At 37.3% G+C, this 19,528-nt stretch overlaps 1 protein-coding gene across 2 annotated transcripts in view; it reads left to right on the top strand.

The window, feature by feature from the left end:
- Dchs2 (dachsous cadherin-related 2) overlaps positions 1–19,528 on the top strand; it is a 257,300-nt gene that overhangs the window by 180,540 nt on the left and 57,232 nt on the right. For both annotated transcript variants that reach the window (XM_047567605.1, XM_047567604.1), the window contains exons 9-13: positions 171–1,014; positions 5,886–6,125; positions 13,044–13,178; positions 13,419–13,628; positions 18,442–19,299. In XM_047567605.1, coding sequence (XP_047423561.1) covers positions 171–1,014; positions 5,886–6,125; positions 13,044–13,178; positions 13,419–13,628; positions 18,442–19,299 — 2,287 coding nt within the window. The remainder of the gene's footprint in view (positions 1–170; positions 1,015–5,885; positions 6,126–13,043; positions 13,179–13,418; positions 13,629–18,441; positions 19,300–19,528) is intronic.

The raw sequence follows: 19,528 nt of genomic DNA, 5'->3' as shown, positions 1-19,528 counted from the left end.
GGAATTACATCATACAATGTTTCCTGACCAATTAACATGCGTATATTACACAAGTAGGAATTAATTTTCAAACTAATATTGTAACATGTACTGGTATTTAATCTCGTTCATATTTTGTTAACTGCTTTAAGATACTGCAAACTAACAGCTCCTTTTTATTCTTATTTCAGGTGATGCCACTCTACAAAGGGAGAGTTATCATATCTCAGAATATCAGACATTTAGTTATAGCAGAAAACTTGAAGCCTGCCAAAATAATGAGCTTGATAAAGTCACCTGATCACCTTCAACAACATCATAATGGAAAGCTGCACTTTAGCATTGCTGCGGATGACAAGGACGGTCACTTCGAAATCGACAGCTCAACGGGAGACTTGTACCTTTCCAAGGAACTTGATTATGAAACGACATCTCATTATCTTTTCAGGGTGATTGCTGAAGACCGTAGCAAAAATCCTCCCTTGAATAGCACAGTCTTCCTAAGTATCGATGTGGAAGATCAGAATGATCATTCTCCATCTTTCCAGGATGAGTTCATTGTGATAAGTGTAGAAGAGAATGTTCCAGTAGGGACTCTAGTGTACGAATTCAATGCCAAAGACGGCGACGGTAGCTTTCTGAACAGTAGGATACAATACTTCATTGAGTCCCACCATCCTGGCACAAATCCATTTCTCGTCCACCCCTCATCTGGCTCATTAGTCACTGCCTCCTCGCTGGACAGAGAGAAAACTCCAACTGTCATTCTGACAGTGACCGCGTCCGATCAGGCTGTGAACGTGACAGACCGGCGATTGAGATCACTGGTAGCAAAAGTGGTGATTTTGGATGTAAATGACCACAGCCCCACTTTCACGACTTTCCCCATTGCCTGTGTCCGAGAGGATGCTGTGGTGGGCTCTGTGGTGCACCATGTAAGTGCTCAAGATCCAGATGAAGGAAGGAATGGAAAAGTAACCTATAGCATCCTCTCAGGAAATGACAACATGACCTTTGTGCTAGATGAGTCATCAGGTACAGTGATCTTTGTGTCACTTTAAATGTTTTCTATTTTATTTTACTGTAGCAAGAAAACTTAATGTGAGACCTACTCTCTTAAAGTTTTATTTGCACAATACGTTATTCTTGACCATGGGCATCATGTTATACAGAAGTTTCTAGAGCAAATTCATCTCACTTAGCTGAAACTATGATTTCTTCCTGTTTTTCCCTCCATCCAATTAGACAATCCCCATTGTTTTCTGTGATTCTATGAATTTGACTATTTCAAAATACCTCCAATACATGGTATAATCAAATACTTGTATTTCTGTCATTGGTTTTCTTTACTTAGCATAATATCCTCAAAGTTCATCCATGTTGTCACATATTAACAGAATTTCCTTCTTTTTTGAAGACTAAATAGTATTCCATTGTAGGTATCTTTTTTTTAAAACCATTCTGCTGGTGGACATTTGGTTATTGTGAACAGTGCCACAGTGCATGCAGGCGTGGTACTATCTCCTGGAGATCCTCACTCCAGTTCTTTTGGATTAGCATTCAGAAGTGGGGTTTCTGGCTTATATGATAATTTTGTTTTCATTTTTAATTTTTTTGAGAAATCTGAAAATGTTTGTAGCTGAAACATTTTGCATTACCACCAGCAATATTCAAGGGTTTCAATTTCTCCACATCCTTGCCAACTCTTTTTGTTTTTGACCATTACCATCCTATCAATTATAAGGTGATATTTCATTGTGATTTTTATTTGCATTTGCCTGTTGACTAATGACAGTAAGCATTTTTTTTTTCATATACCTGTTGGCCACTTATACGGCTTCTTTGAAGAAATATCTATTCAAGTTCTCTGTTTATTTTAAGTTTGGTTATATTATTGTTTCTTGTTACTTGCAGGAGTTCTTTATGTAGTTCAAATATTAAGCCCGCACTAGATATGTGGTTTGCAATATTTTCTGCATTCTGTAGGTTGTCTTTTGTTTATTGTACAAAAGTTTCTGAGTTGGATGAATTCCCACTTTGTTATTTTTGTTTCTGTAGTCTGTGCTTTTATTGTTCAACTCATGAAATCATTGCCAAGACCAATGTCAAAAAGTTTTTCCTATATTTTCTTCTAGGAGTTTTATAGTCTCTAGTCTTACATTTGAGTACTTATTTGATTTTGAGTTTATTTTTACATATGGTGTAAGATAAGGTTTAACTTCATTCTTCTGCATGGAAGATATCAAATTTTCTCACATTTTTTCCTCCATTTCTTGAAGAGACTATCCTTTCTCCATTGTGTATCCCTGGTACTTTTGTCCAAGATCGGTTGACCATACATATGTAGATTTATTTCTGGGCTCTCTACTCTGTCATACTGGTATTTGACTGTCTTTAGACCAGTGCTATACTGTTTTGATCACTGTAGCTTTGTGATATATTTTGAAACGAGGAAGTGTGATTCTTCCAGTTGTGTTCATTTTTCTCAAGATTACTTTGGCTATTGGGGACCCTTTGAAATTCTATATGAATTTTAAGATTTTTAAAAAAATATTTTTATTAGTTGTTGATGAACCTTTATATATTTACTTGTATGTGGTGCTGAGAATTGAACCCAGTGCCTCACACATGCCAGACAAGTGCTGTACCACTGAGCCACAACCCAGCCCTGAATTTTAAGATTTTTTTCTGTTTCTATGAAAAATGTTACTGGAAATTTGATAGGGATTACATTTACTCTGTAGAGCCCTTTGGGTATTTGAAGACTTATTAACCATATTGAGACTTCCACTCTATGAACATGGGTTGTCTTTCCATTTGGTTGTGCCTTCTTCAATTCTGTTCATCAGTGTTTTGTAATTATTGGTATAGATGTTGCTCACCTCCTTAAGTTTAATTCTAAGTATTTTACTCCTTTTGGTGCTATATTAAGGGGACCATTTTCCTAATTTCCTTTTCAAGTAGTTCCTTATTAGAGTATAGGATGCAATTGATTTTTGTATGTTGATTTTATATTCTGTAACCTTAATGAAATTATTTGTTATAAGAGTTTCTGGGTGAAATCACTATGGTTTTCTATTTAAAAGATTGCAAACAAGGATGCTTTTATTTCTTTTTTTCTAATTTGGATGGATTTTTATTTCTTTTTCAATTAAATTCTCTTATTACTTGCTTAATTTTATCCTGTTCATTTTCCTTTCTTTTGAAATGATAGTTCTCAAAAAAGATATCTATATCTTTATATATATATATATATATAAATGAAAGATATATATGTATTTTAATTTTTGTTTGTTAATAGTAGCTACACTTTGCATCTTGCAAAGCTAGCTAGCTCACATCTTGCAGGCTGAATATATAATAGCAAATTTCTTTGCCCCCATCATGGGACCTTGCAGTAAGAGATGGAACTAAATCAAGGCAGTAACATGACAAATCACCAGCATTATTTAGAGACTTAGACACAGAAACTTATCTTTATATTATGCAAACAAATATTTGTAAATAAATGGAAATAATATACACATATTTTAATGGTTGAATTTGTGTGGACATTAAGACTGTTGCTTTTCACACCAATTGTAACCTTTTATTTTTAGAAGATCACTGTCAAATACTTTATGGAAACGTCTCTCACTGTCACTTCAATTGTTTTCTGTCACTTTGTTGCCAAAAAACAACTACTTTAAGATGAAACTTGATGAAATAGTATATACGTACAGAGAATAGTGTTCTGAATTTGGAAATGAACTTCCCTCTACTTGATTTTCAGGGGACATTGAAAAATTAACACACTACTATCTCATTCTCTATATAAGCCTCAGGAAAAAATCTCAGATGTATACCATTTGACCCAACAGTTAATAAGAGCATTATTTGGAATGGAACTGAATGTGCAGGATTTGGAAGTCATGATTGTAGTCTGGCTCTATTCTGTTGGAAATTTTCATCAAAATATTTATTAAATCCTGTGCATATGGTTCCATTCTGAGGCATGTGTGAACACCACCTAAATGCCCAACTGACAGGGAGATAGTCCAGACACAGGCTGCTGATTCCTGTTAGAGTTGGAACTCTCCAAGGACCTATTTCAATGATACTTAAAATGTTTTCCAACATGGCCAAGGAAGGTCTATTTGAGATTGTTAAAGAGAATGAATAAAATTAGAATTGTGTCTCAGTATCATGGTTTTTGAGCAATTGCAGTGGCTGTTTCAGTTGAGATATTTTTCAAAGACTTAAAATGGTAATAGCCAAATGCATTCATATGAGCTGGAACTTTTTCCTCCCACAAGGCTCATGTTTCTTATAAAGAAATGGCTTTAGTGGCTGTGAGATATGAAGTGATGACTAATTATTAAGAGACTATTTTTATAGAATTTTATTCCATAAACCTCTTGAATTCTTTGAAGGAAAGTTCTTAAAGGACGAGAGAAGAAATCAGCAGTCCTAAAAGAAAAATGTGACAGTTGGAATCTTGCAATGACTGGCTTTATGCAGCCCTGTACTCATATGTGTTATGTGCTTCATTGGCAATATGATAAAACCATGTTTTGTTTGTGAATTTTATTGCCTGAATTATAGCACCCTCGCTCTTTATTGTTAAAATAAAGGACAGCTAACTCAAAGTAAGTGGAAAGAGACCAGAACTCTTTAACAAAAATCAAACATCGTGCTGGGCATGGTGACACAGTCTTGTAATCACAGCGGCTCAGGAGGCTGAGGCAGGAGGATTGTGAGTTCAAAGCCAGCCTCAGCAACTTAGTGAGGCCCTAAGCAACTCAGTGAGACCCTGTCTGTAAATAAAATACCAAAAAAAGAGGGATGTGGTTCAGTGGTTAAGTGCCCCTGGGTTCAAGCCCCCGTACCAAAAAATAAAAAAACAAAAACAAACAAACAAAAAAACCCCACACATCTTAAGTAATATAGTCATACTCAAATTTTAATAACACAAACACTTTTAAACACATGTGACATGAAAATATGTGTTGCTAATATTGTGAATATCTTTTAGAGTGAGGGAAATGTTGGGCAAGCAAATAATTTTATGTTTTTAATCAGTGTATTATAATTATACATAGCAGTGAGACTCATTGCAGCATGTTTCACACATGCAGGAAACATAATTTGATCAATTTCATTTCCTAGTACTTCTCCTTTTTCTCCTCCCCTCCCTCTCCTTGATCCCTTCCCTCTACTCCACTGAACTCATTTCTCTTTATTTTTCAGTTGGTATATTACAATTATACCTAGAAGTGGGTTTCACTGTGATATGTTTGTACATGCACATTGCATAATTTGGTTGATTTCGTTTCCCAGTACCTCCCCTTTCCCTTCTCCCTCCCTCCTTCTGGATCCCCTTCCTCTACTCCCTCTATTTGTGTGTGTTTGTGTGTGTGTGTGTGTGGTGCTGGGGATTGAACCCAGGACCTTGTGTATGCAAGGCAAGCACTCTATCAACTGAGCTATATCCTCAGCCCTCACTTCTATTTTTTGAGGTTCTGTTTTATATTCTTTTCTTCTCTCTAGCTTCCACCTATGAGAGAAAGCATTCAATCCTTGACTTTCTGAGTCTGGCTCATTTAGCATGATGTTCTCCAGTTCCAACCATTTACCGGCAAATGACATAATTTCATTCAGTGTAGACCTTCTAGTAGACAATAGTAGAGGATAGATGGTTTTTGAATTTTCATTCATCCTTGTAAATAAATTGACTTTTCTAACTAAAAATGTGAACTTTTAATTCTGGATAATATGTGAATTTAAAGTTGGTTTAATACAAGTCATTCTTTAACAATGAAAACTTGAGTTTTTATCAAGTTAAATAAGTTAGGCATAGGTAGAATGAGCATAACCAACCTAAGAAATATTCATAACACACTACTTTTTTTTCTCTTTCAAACCAGGCTTACTAACTACAGCTCATCCTTTGGATTATGAACTAAAAACTCAGCACATTCTGACCCTTCTGGCCCTGGATGATGGCACATCAGCACGTTCATCATCGCAGATCTTGACGATCACTGTTCTTGATGTAAATGACCATGCACCAGGATTTAAGCAGCACCTGTATGAAGCTTCAGTTAAAGAAAACCAAAGTCCAGGGGAGTTTGTCGCGAAGGTTGAAGCTAAGGACAGAGATTCAGGTAATTTAAGAATACAGAAACCAGGTAGTTAATACAAAAAAGAAAGCACTCAAAAACTATCATCGACATAGTGTAAAGTAGTCACAACTCAAAGCAAATAACAGTTGCTAGTTATCTCAGACCTCTACTACTTCCTTCATCCAAATACGCATAAACACACACATAAAGATAACGTGTGCTTTTTATAGGATTTGCTTATATGAATCTTTATTATCATTCATATTAGAGTGGCACAGAACTAATTAACATGCAACTTATTGATTTGATCTTGATAGTAAAAAAATAATAGACAAAGAATGACATTTATTTCGGAGTGCAAGATATACTTTGAGTAAAGAAGACAAGTCGATTTTTGATTTCCTCAATATTTAGCAGAGTGGAAGAGCAGGCATTTGACTGCCTGGGTGTGCATCCTACAATTAACACTCATTTTAGCTGTGCAGTGGAGAGTAAGTCACTAATTCTCACTGTTCTTCTGCTTATGGTAAAACAGGGATAAAAATACCGCCTAATTTATAGTTCTCTTATGAGTGTGAAAGAAACATTACATGTAAAGTGTTTAGACCAGTGTCTGATATCATAAATGGCCAATGTTAACTGCCATCTCTACTATTATTACTATTATTATTAATATCAACTACAGATTAAAGACAATGACTCAGAGTGAATAGTTACACTGACTAGGAATTTATACATTTCTGAGACTTGCTTTTCAATAGCACTGAGTCTTGGCATTTAAGGTTAGGTAACTTTAAAAATTACTTGGTTTTATTTAAAAAAACAATGATTAAAAGTACAGTACAGTATTTCCTATTAGCATATTTCTCAATTTTTCATTAATAACTTAATAAATCAGTCTTTTAGATTTATATTTGTACATAGCAAGTGACATTATATATCAATATGATATTTTATTCTATTCTTGTAAGAATTGTAAAAGATATTTCTCTGGATATAATAGTATTAACAATAATAATATTATCCCCTGCCAAGTCGTTAGTCAAAAGACTCCAATTTTCTTGAGCTTTTAAGCTAAATTATTTGGTTATTTTGCATATCTTTTAATGAAATACATTTTATGTGAATTTGTATTACATGCTAGGAACACAGTTTCAAGAGCTAACCATTTTCTCTCTTTTGACCAGAGCGGGGCAGTGTGATCAAAGAGTTTTCCTTCCTATGTTCAAAGATACAGGACTAGAGCATGCTACTAGTTGTTTGTCTCAGTCTGTGCTTCAGAATCAATTCAGGACATTGCTAGCAATAATCATTTTTAGAGTGTTAGACACAATGGAGTATATACACAAGCTTTGTACTTCACCCTAAGTCCAGTTCAATGAGGTTCCCTTAAAGCATCCTGTGTTGTAAACAGAGCAATACAGAGTTCAGGAACATAGAAGCCACTCCTCAAAGTGTACAGACATACACTGAACCTATTGCTGATGCCGTGTGATTTAGCAATCATGTAAAATGCTCTCTCCCTTTATTTCTCATGGTTTATATTTTTGCATTTAGCTCTACTGAAAGGATTTTTTTCCTTTAATGTTTGGAAGATAGAAAACAATTTCTCTAAAATTTTTGCATTTATTAACTAAAGATGACTACTATAAATACACTTCTGATTTTTACTGTTAAATTGCCTAGTGTTAATGCTATTTTCTTTAAAACTAAATTTTCTGCAACCTGTTCATTATAATTAAATGAAAGCTCATTATTCTAGAGATTATTATTGCTGACTGCAAACTCAGATGCAAAATTATTGTTTTTGTTACTTTGTATGAATGGATATTTGCAATACACATTAATGTCTTCATGAGTCTTGTGTACCTTTGCATGTTTTGGAGATGGTTCTGATTTACTGGAAATCTCAGTGTTTTTAATGAGGCCAGATCGGCTAAGCAGGTGGTTATGTAAATACATGTAAATACTTGTATGTATGCATTAGCTTTTGAATATATTTTCTTTCAATCCGTATTTTAAATTTCTGCTTAGTGGGTTAAAACAATGAAAGAGGATTATGCATAAGAAATGATGTAGTCAAGATTTTAACATAACTGGCATTGCATTGGAATTTATGAATGGTTTACTTTATAGTACATATTTTAAAAACTACTATAGCATTACTTAAAACCAGAGAGTTAACATATGTTTTCTAGCATTCTACAATGCAGTTTTTAAAAATGTAAGCATACAGTGTTGTTTGGCATTCGAAACCCAAAGGGATTTGAGCACTGAATGTTTATGGTGTATGACTCACACTAATTCTAACAGGAGTTTCTTCTTGTATTAAAAAGAAAAAACAACTACCAGATTTTAACTAAGGTATTAAAACTACTGCAGCATTTGGTGCTCCCAACAAGAGCTCCATTGTTAGTGAGTGAAGACCTTTCCCTGGAGAAAGAGGTGCCCCACCAGGAAAGATGGTTCACATGGGCTGATACATTTGCTCAGTAGTGGTGAATACAGATTAGTTTAACAGTACATTGCCATATAGAAATATAGAATTAGTTAATAAGATGTTATTCTCTGTTTCATAAAAATGTATTCTCTACCTGGGGTCATCTTGAATAAATTCCTTATCTGGTTTCCTAGAAGATTTTGCACTACGTTAAATATACCACTGCAGTTTCCAAACCTAAATACTTAGAGACAGGTAGAAACATGATATATCATTGAATCCAAGGACCATTAATCAGAAGATGCATCTAATTTCAGAAATGTGTCTTAAGAGTTAATGAAAATAAGTAAAAGTTCTTTGCCTTAGCCTTAGAAATACTTATACCTGGCTGATGCCACAGGAAAAGGTTGTATCATTCTGTACAACCTTTAAAAGGAAACTTATTTGTGAACATACCGAAGGATATGGACATCGTGTGAGTTGCTTTCCATTGCTGTGACCAAAATAACCTGGCAAGAACAACTTGGATTAGGAAAGCTTTACTTGAGGCTCATAGTTTCAGAGGTTCAATCCATGGTCAGTCAACTCCATTGCTGTGGTTCCAAGATGAAGCATAACATCATGGTGGAAGAACATAGTAGAGCACGGCCTCTCTTCTCCTGGTAGCCAGGAAGTAGAGAGAAGAGAGAGAAGTGGTGAGGAGCCAGGGACAAGATCTAATCCTCAAGGGCATCATGCCTTACCTATCATTCAAATTATTAATCCATCAAATGGGTTGATCCACTGATGAGGTTATGTCTCTCATCACTGCCTAAAAGCCCTACCTCTGGGTGGCAGTCTCCAGCAACTTGGGAGACCGAGGAAAGAGGATCACAAGTTTGAGGCCATCCTTAGGATCTTAACAAGACACTGTCTTAAAATTAAAAAAAAAAAATTAAAAAGGTCTGGAGGTGCAGCTGAGTGGTAGAGCACCTCGGGTTCAATCTCCAGTGTCTAAAAAACAAAATAAAACAAACAAAAGAAAATTAGAAAAGACAAAAAAGCTGCACCTCCAAGACTTGCTGTATTGGGGACCATACTTTCAAAACATAAGCATTTCCAGGGACATTTCCAGATCCAAACCATGACAGATGTTAAAATACTTTAATATTTGCCATTTTGTAATAACAGTTTCTCACTGTAGTAGAAACTTCAGTTGGCAGTTCAGTTTTTTGTTTTTTGGTTTTTTTCAGGCAATTTCTTTATGGGGTGATATTCCCCCTGTGTCATCTAGAAAAGCCAAATATCCATCAACTGTTCATCTGCACTTTATTAGAAGTTACTGGTTGATATGCTCTCCAGTTCTTTTACCAACAGCATTGGCCCAAAGTTTTAGATTCCATACAACCCAGGGGTGCAAAGGAGATCTATAGGAAGCAGGACTAAATCAACATTACAGACTTGGTACTCCAATTCTAGCAACTCTGATTTTACCGAGTCCTAACAGAGGGATTTGGAGATCGACTAGACCATTGGGCATTTCAAACTTAAATGCCCCAATCTGAGGTCATGGAAATTTGCTATAGGAAGCCCAATTACATGCTGATTGAAGTCACCACCTACATAGGCTGTAGTTCTTCTGCTAATCCACACATTTCCTAGGTTTATGACAATGTAAGTCAGAAAACTTTTGCTATTCTCAGAACTATAATCTATCTCTGACTGAGTCAGAGTTGCACTTGACTACCTGCAGTGTGTTGAAATCTGACTGTTTATGGGTGTTCATGGATATAGACATCCCCTTATCAGTTACCTGTTGTATCTGCCACTCTATTGGGGTCTGATTTTCAGGGAGATTCATTTTAGGGCTCCCATGGAAACTTACTAATTCTCTAACTGAGACTGACTTTGGCTGCAAGTTAAAAGCTTCAGTTTGCAGTTTTCTTTCTTTAAGTTCCTAGTACATTCAAAATATCATCCTGAGTCATATTTTTTTGCCATTATCTAGTCGAAATCAGTGCCACTTGGTCTCTAACAAATTTTTGAGACCTTTAATATCACCCCAACATGATGCAATACAGGTGATAATTTAATCCTGACCTTACCCCAAGTGCTGAATTACTAATATCCCATTTACCACGGCAAGGAACTCAGCACTGCATTCAAGGCCAAAAACTGAATCAAGCCAATCTCAGAGTCCCTATTACCTGAGAATTACTTTTGCCAAGTACTTTAGCAACCAGGCTCAGTCAGGGAGACGAGATGCTACAACACAGGTGGTGTACAGCTGAGCTACCAGAAGAAGAATACCAGGGCAACCCAGAAAAAAATCACCCCTGGGAAGGAGCTATCACTGGGAAACAATGAGAGAAGGCTGGGGTTATTAAAACCTAGGAAGAGCAAGAGAAGGGGCCTTGCAGGGCTTGTTTCTGGGGTACTAAAAGAAACTGAGTAGCATTGCTGATAGATAATAAGCAATTAGTAAGAAAGACATCCTGTTTTCTCTCCCCTGACTTTCTGTGTGCCTGGTGACAACCCTCAGAGGGAATCCATTGCCAAAAGAGATTTGTGGTTTCAGATCCCTAGATCCAATTCCATGGGGCAGAGTATAGAAGAATGGATTAGTTCTGAGGCACAAAAGTTTAATAACTGCTATATCCTGTAAAGAACTGAAGGAGGAACAAACAGAGGGAACAACTCCAGAAGCCCCAGCAAAACAAAGCTTAGCGTACTCAGAGAACAGAGGGGAAGCCATGACCAGGAATGCAGGGAAAGAGTGAGTCCAGGGGAACAGGTTGAGGGAATAAGGAAGGTCCACATCAGGTGGGACTTGATAGACGCCAATAAGGTGTTCAGATTTTATTTTGAATGCATTCAAACATACTTTTTCACTCTTACTGGTTGATTCCTTTTTAAAATTTTTTTCATTGGTACAAATACTTATATAGAATAGTGGGTTTCCTAACAGCATTTTTGTATTTGATCAATTCCATTTATCTTTAGGGTCTCAGATTATACAGAAGGCAGTTCAACTTACCTCGTCATGTCATATCATACAGAATTTTAATTGTTGGCTTACTTTATCTGTATTCAGTGCTATACTGTAAACACCACGAGGGTAGAGAATTTGTCATTTTGCCAGCTATTATATTTTTAGCATCTGGCATAGTATCTTAGAGCAAAGAATTACTTTTGTCATTGAGACAGAAAGTCAGGAGGAAGAGTTGAATGTAATTGCAGAAGGTTGGGGTGGCTTTATGCCAAGGCCTCTTTTCTTTCTGGGAAATACACAGAAAGTAATCTGTGAGAGTGAGCCAGGAGGTGGTTGGGTTGGAGAGCTAAATGGAGAGGGGTGAACAAGGAAAAATTGTCAGGTGACAGCAATTTGATGACAGCCTCAACCTATGTTGTTGTGACATTTTCTCCATTGTGCCATCTGTTGGATAATCAAGGTGGACAGAGAGATGGTGGGCATGGTCCTGGACTGAGTCTTTGCTGGGCACCTTTGGCAAAAAACTTTAGGACCTGAGGAAATAAGTAAGGTTACTAAAATGACAGCTCCTGGAACTACACTGGATAGGATAAGAAAGTCATTGAGGAGAGGCATCCTGGGGACATAATGAAGCAGGTATTGTGGTCTAAGAGCAGATGTGTGGGTGTGTGCACACACAGGCGCACGTGCGCACATGCATGCACACATACACGCACACACACACACACACACACACACACCCTTCATTAGGTATGTGTCATGAGGCTATAAACATCTTCAGATGCAGATTTCCAGTTGAATTAGCAAGGTGAAGAAATTTAACTAAATCATCTCTATTCATTTTTGTCTTCCTAGTTCTCAAGTCCTAATGGTGCCATGTTTGTTCTGAAGGATTAAAGGGTGTGAGAAGGAAGAAGCAAGTCACTAGTTGAAACCACAAAAAATATGGGAAGAATTATTTTCACAATGCATAATAATGTGGTATCACATTTCTCACTCCAGATAGGGAACTGACTGCTAAGTAAAAAAAAAAAAAAAAAAAAAAAAAAAAAAAAAAAAAAAAAAAAAAAACAAAGCAAAAATAAATATATAGGCAATTCTGTGGGCTCGCCTTCTGAGGTTGAGAATAAACAGAGTCTTATAACTGAGCACAGGATTTTAAATAGAGGGTCGATCCACAGAAATTGTCATTTGCCCCACAAGCTTACAATTATGCCATTAAATCACGATCAGGGGTGTTAGAAGGAGTAATTAGGAATATGTTGTAGATTGTACACTCATAAGAAAAATTTTATGGGAGGGAAAAAATCCTAAGCATTCACCATGGGGAAGTCTCATAAGACTTTTGAAAATCAAGCATTTTAGCTCATGGGGTTTTTATTTCGCAAGAACAGCCAAAGAGATTTTCTTTCACCTTAATTTGAAAGCTGTTTAAGAATCTCACCTTCCTCAGTTACAGCCTGACATATTCAAAGGAAAATGAATGGGAATATGGTCAAATTTATTTCAAAGAGATGATTGCTAGGTTTTTCTTTTGATTTTCCTTAAGGAATCAATTCCAAGCTTCGGTTTGAAATTATGCCAGGGGCTTCCTTCGGGTTGTTCGAGATCAATCCTGACACTGGAGAGGTAGTAACAACCGCCACACTTGACAGAGAAGTTCAGGATGCTTTTGCCTTTCAAGGTAAGGAATCTCCCACCCCACACAACGTCAATGATATATGAAAAACAAACAAAGAAACAAAAAGCATCAAAACTCAAAAAAGATCAACAGTGAAATTTTACATTTTAGGAAGGTGTCTTTAAATATTATTGACCCACAGTGCTACCCAGTAAGTTTGGTCTGATGCTGTCTAGCTAGAACAATGCATTTTAGGTATGAGTTAACGGCCACGACCTGTCCTGTCTTTCTGTTCCACGTCAGTACTAGTGCGAGATGAGGGTGTCCCTCCATTGTCCAGCACCACCTCAATTCTCTGCATCGTCGAAGATGAAAATGATCACGCACCAAAGCTTATTGTCCCCGTTCATGACATTGAGGTTCTGGAAAACCAAGAACCAAAGGTTGTCTCCACTGTTTGGGCCTCTGATATGGATGCTGGCCAAAATGGAGCAGTCAGATTTCACATAATCGGTAAGTATTTTTACTGAAAATTCCCTCCATGAGACTGACTTGAGTTAATGCACACCATAGGGTGATTCTTCTGGTTTTGGTATCTGTCGTATTCTTCTGCAAAATGCAATCCAGTAGGATCTGATGACACCATAACCTTCCTTCGACCCCTCCCACAGTCACCCTGAAACACTAACCTCCAAATTCTTTAATGTTCTGGCCTTAAAAACTAAAACTGAATTTGCTTTTGTACTAACTGTACTAGATAGATAGATGGAACAAATAGCTTTTCTCCTATTATTTTTCCCTTTCACATGATTGCTTATTTTGGGTTTTTGTGCTTTTGTGGCTTTTTTTTTTTTTTTTTGCTTCTTAAATTAATATTTCTTTCTTATACCCTGGCCAAATTGTATCATAATTTAATAGATTTTTTTTTCTTCAAAAGATTGATCTTTTTGTGTTATATTTTCCTACACCTAAAATATTTATGCTGAAATATAAGATTTAAGAAATTTTCAAGAAAATGTAGAGTCCAAATTTGAAAGTTATTTTGGCTGTAGTTATTGCTGTGATTATTATAAGATTAAAATAGCAAAAGTGTATTCCAAATTTTGACACTGTTACGCATGAAAATTAAAATTATATTGGGATAGAAATGCATCTCCTAATGAGATTGATGGGCTTTCTTTCTAGTTAGTTCATGAATTCATGCAATTTTTTTTTTTTTTTTTTGAGTCTTGGTCTCGCTTATGTTCCTTAGTTTGGCCTCAAATTTATGGGCTCAAGTGATCCTCTTGCCTCAACCTCCCAAGTTCTTGGGACTATACAGTGCACTGCTGTGCCCCAGAGAAGACAAGCTGTAGCACCAAGACTGTTGCTGTTTTTCTTTGTTCACATGTAAGAACTGAGAGTTTCGCCAGGTATGGTGGTGCTTGTCTGTAATCCTAGCAGCTCAGGAGGCTGAGGCAGGAGAATCTTGAGTGCAAAGCCAGCCTCAGCAACTTAGCAAGACCCTATGAAATTTAGTGAGACCCTGTCTCTAAATAAAATATAAAAAAGGGGCTAGGGATGTGGCTCAGTGTTTAAGTGCCCCTGGGTTCAATCCCCTGTACCCCCACCCCCGCATGTCATTCAGCTTTTAGTGCTGTGGATTGAACTCAGGGCTTAGTGATGCTTGGTGTGTGCTCTACCACTGAGGCTACACCCCTAGCACTTTCTGCGTACTTTTTTAAAATGGGAGGATTGTTGTTTGATGCAAGTAAAGTTAGTTTTTAACTCCTTCTGAGCTATCTGCCAAAAATATCAGTTCATAGTATTTCTTTTTATTTATATATCACTTAAAAACTTAAATAGGTACTATAATTTATTTTTTTTGTTTTGTTTTTTGTGGTATGGGGAATCGAACTCAGGGCCTTAGTGCTTGTGAGGCAAGCACTCTACCAGCTGAGCTATCTCCCCAGCCCAGTCCTATAATTTAGTTGAGAGCAAAGACCCTTTCTGATTGCAAAAGAATGTTTTCCCCAGGCACTAAAATTGTTGCTTCAATATTGAATATGAATATTGGGAATGACCCCTTTATTAAGCAGTCATATATCTGGGTAAGAGGTGAACTTTTTTTTTTTTAATTTCTGAGAAGTGTAATGATAAAGGCAAATATAGAAAAGGTAAATCCTATGATCCTAGGTAAGTTCTTAGGCAAAACAATTTTAACAATAAAGATATGTAAACTGAGCTTCTGGAAAATACCTTAAAATTACCTGTTTCCAGGTACTCCTTGGAAATCTTCATATAACCACGGGCATACTCAGACTTTAAGAACAAGTGATCTAAACATTTATGGTGTTAGCTTTCCATCCCTATAACCGAATACCTGAGATAATTAACATACAAAGAAAGAGACTTATTTTGGGTCACAGTTTTGGAAGTTCCAGTCTGTGATGGACTGACTGCATTGCTTTAGACACATTGGTGGCACATCATGGTGGAAGGTCATGGAAGAACAAACTCACATACATCACAAATTGCGTTAATAAAAGAGAGCAGGAGGATGGAATGGGACCCATAGGCTCTATCAAAGGCATAGGTCCAGTGACCTAACTTCCTCCCACTGAACTCCACCTCTTAAAGGTCCCACTACCCCCAATATCACCACACGGGGGAAGCAAGTCAGTAATATTCAAGATTCAAACTATAGCATTTACCTAAGCTAAATCATAAATTTTTCTTTACTCCTTATTTTTTCTCCTTAATATCTTTGGAATGTGCCCAAAGATATTTGCACATATTATTTTCAGAACCTCCTTGTTGCTTAACTGTAGATTACTGTAACCCCTCTTAATTTCCCCATATACTAATCAAGCTTGACCTTGTTGCTTCAGTCTTCCTCTTAAAACATAAATTTGATTCATGACTCCTTCAGGAGCTCCCCATAGACTCTGAGAGCCTTTCATGATTGAAACTCTATCTACCTCCCAAATTCATGTCTTCACTGTGCCAACCCTTTCCCTACCCTCTTCATACCAATACCCAAGGAACCCTGTTTTCTACTCACTCCAAAACATTTGCAACCTGCTCAATTCTCCTATTCCTGGAACTACATACAGGATATTTGCTCTTCATGGAACACTCCAAAACTTGTACTTGAGGAGTGTTTTATTCAGCTTTTTGGCTTCTGTGACTAAAAGACCTTCAAGAATAATTTCAGAGGAGGAAAAATTTATTTGGGGGCTCACAATTTCAGAGGTCTCAGTTCACGGCAGCCAACTTCATTCCTACATTGAACATCATGGCAGAAGAGTGTGGTGGAGGGAAGCAGCTCACATGATGGTCAGGCGGCAGAGAGACTCCACTCACCATATACAAAATCATACCCCAAAAGCAAGCCCCACCAAATTCGCAGCTCCTCCAGCCACAGCCAACCTGCCTTCAGTCACCACTCAGTTAATCTCATCAGGGGATTAATTCACTGGTTGGATTAAGGCTCTCATGACCCAGTCATTTCTCCTCTAAGCCTTCTTGCATTGTCTCGCACATGAGCTTTGCAGGGACACCTCACATCCAAGCCATGACAAGGAGTAAGTTTTGTTTTGTTGTAGTACTGGGGATTGAACTTCACATATACTAGGCAGACTAGGAGTGAGGTTTATTTTGTTTTATTTTATTTTGTTTTATTTTATTTCATTTCATATTTTATTTTTTTTATTTTATGTTTTTGGTGCTGGAAATTAAACCCAGGAACTTGTGCATGCTAGGCAAGCACTCTACCGACTGAGCTATGTCCCTAGTCCTAGGAGTGGGTTTTGATGTTAATTTTCCTAATAAACATTTCCTGGTCATCCTAACACAGGGCTGTGCATCCTTCTCCTGGGTTTCCAGTTCCCAGGACATAGGATTTTTCACACTATAATTTAATGTCTGGAAACCAGCCCTACCTTTCCTCATAGACTCTTGGGAGCCAGATAATGTCTTACTCTCCTCATAATCCCAATGTTATGCATACACTTAGCACGTAAGTGACACATCATGGTGGAAGGGTATGGAAGTTATAAATGTACAGACAAAAAATCAGACTGTATTTATACTTGGCACAGAGTAGGTGCTCATTAAATGTTTGTTGAGTGAATTAATCACTTTGTCAGTCACAAAAACCACAGAAATGTAGACTTGTCTGACCATCTCCACTTTGGTTATAGATCAACTATTTCTATAAATAAAACTGCAGGACCCTCCCCTCAGCCCCAACACTCATTATTGCAGTTGCTTTCCTCCAAAAGCCATTCCACTTTGTCCCATATGCCTCTAGTAGTTGTATTCCAGGAAGGTCCCATAATATTGGACTTGGTCCTTTCATCCTGCCACTCACTCAAGAATATGACTAGCAAGTCTTTAAACCACATTTTCCTCACTAATTTACCTGGATGACTTTGAAACATTTTGAATTTGTGGTCAGTTTTAACTTTTATTATACTTGGTACCATGGAAAAGAGTAAAGGGCAGATTTTTTTTAAACATGCTGAGATGAATAAAAGATCTTCCTTGCTAGTGTTATGGACTAACTGGGCAAGGGTCCAACTAACTCTAATGGAAGTGTCAGGACTCATGCCCAGCATGCCACAGGAATGTAGAAGAAGAAGCTCACTGCGTATTGTGACAGGCATAAACTGTGGGAGTGAGTTTATTTGGGAAAATTACTATAACTGATCTGTTAATTTTTATTGATATCCAGAAATGGACATGATATTCTGTTTCTTATATTTATGTTATTTTATTTTTTATTTTCTTACTTTATTTTGGGGGGGCATTGGGGATTGAACTCAGGGGTACTCAATTACTAAGCCACATCTCCAGCCCTATTTTGTGTTTTATTTAGAGACAGGGCCTGAGTTGCTTAGCGCCTCATTTCCCTAAGACTGGCTTTGAACTCTTGACCCTCCTGCCTCAGCCTCCCAAATACTGGGATTACAGGTGTGCGACACCATGCTTGGCTCCTGTTGTTTTATGTTAAATAAAACATATATCCTAATGTTTCCAAAAGGGAAAATTATGAATATAAAAAGTTATAGATGTACACACAAAAAATCAGACTGCTAAAAATCTGTGAAAGCAAATAGACTAGTTATTAATTCAATTAAGATGTCTATTGAATCATATTATATTATTATTCCCTTCTTAGGAGTGTCCTAAGGTCAGGAATTTTATCATGCTTACTGTTCTATCCCCACTACTAGGATGAAACAGGAAATATTTCTTAAATGAATGCATAGATTAATAGGTATGCAAGCAAGTAGACATTTCTTTTTCAATTCAAGTAACTTTTCAATCGTTTTCTGTATAGATGGAAATACCAATGAGTACTTTGCTATTCACGAAACATCAGGAGAACTCTCAACCACGCGCGCTTTGGACCGGGAGCAAGTCAGCAATTTCACCCTCATCGTCCTGTGCTCTGACCTGGGGGATCCGCCTCAAAGCTCTGTGACACAGTTGCAAGTTAGGGTTCTGGATGACAATGACCACAGCCCGTCTTTCCCCATCCCTCATTACCAGTCCTCTGTGAGAGAAGATGCTGAAGTGGGAACCGTGGTTCTTGCGCTGTCTGCTGTGGACCAGGATGAAGGCCCGAACGGGCAAATTGAGTATTTCCTGTTGGGCGAGTCTTCCGGGGTGTTCACCATTGACCCTGTGGCAGGCATACTGAGAACTGCCCACACCCTGGATCGAGAAGCCCAGCCTCAATACACATTTCAGGTGGTGGCCAGAGACTGTGGCATCCAAGGTTCAAGAAGCACTGCTGTAATTATAAAGGTATCTGTCACTGATGTGAATGACAATGATCCAGTTTGGGAACAGAACCCATCTGATGCTTTTCTAACCCCTCAGTCATCTACAAACCAGACGATTGCTATTCTGAGAGCTCATGACCCAGATTTGGGGCCCAATGGAACTGTCACTTTCAGTTTTGTAGATAATCAGTCAGTGTTTTCTATTGATCAATATACAGGGGAAATTAAACTTCAGCAAAATCCATTGTCAGAATATTTCCCTATCTGGCTGCCGTTAAAAGTTACAGATCAAGGGATCCCAGGCAGGACAACCTCTGGTCTCTTGGTCATTCACATGGAAGGAGAAGATGAAAAGATTTCCTTTAGCCACCATCTCTATAAAGGACTCGTGACTGAAAATTGTGAGGCAGGTGAGTGTCCCTTTAAGCTTTTGTATACTAGCTTACGTAAGAGTATTATTGCAGGTTCAATTATAAACATCTGAGTCTAGCCAGTTCTTGGTATTGAGAAGTCATAATCAATATGTTTGTATTAGTCAGCTTTCTAGAACTATAATGAAATAGCTAAAGTGATTAACTTATAAAGTGAAGAAGTTTATTTTAGCTTACAATCTGGGGGCTCCGGTCTAAGATGGAGTGA

This window comes from Sciurus carolinensis, chromosome 10, assembly GCF_902686445.1.
Source record: "Sciurus carolinensis chromosome 10, mSciCar1.2, whole genome shotgun sequence".
Taxonomy (NCBI): Eukaryota; Metazoa; Chordata; class Mammalia; order Rodentia; family Sciuridae; genus Sciurus; species Sciurus carolinensis.
This window is presented reverse-complemented; position numbering and strand designations above follow the sequence as displayed.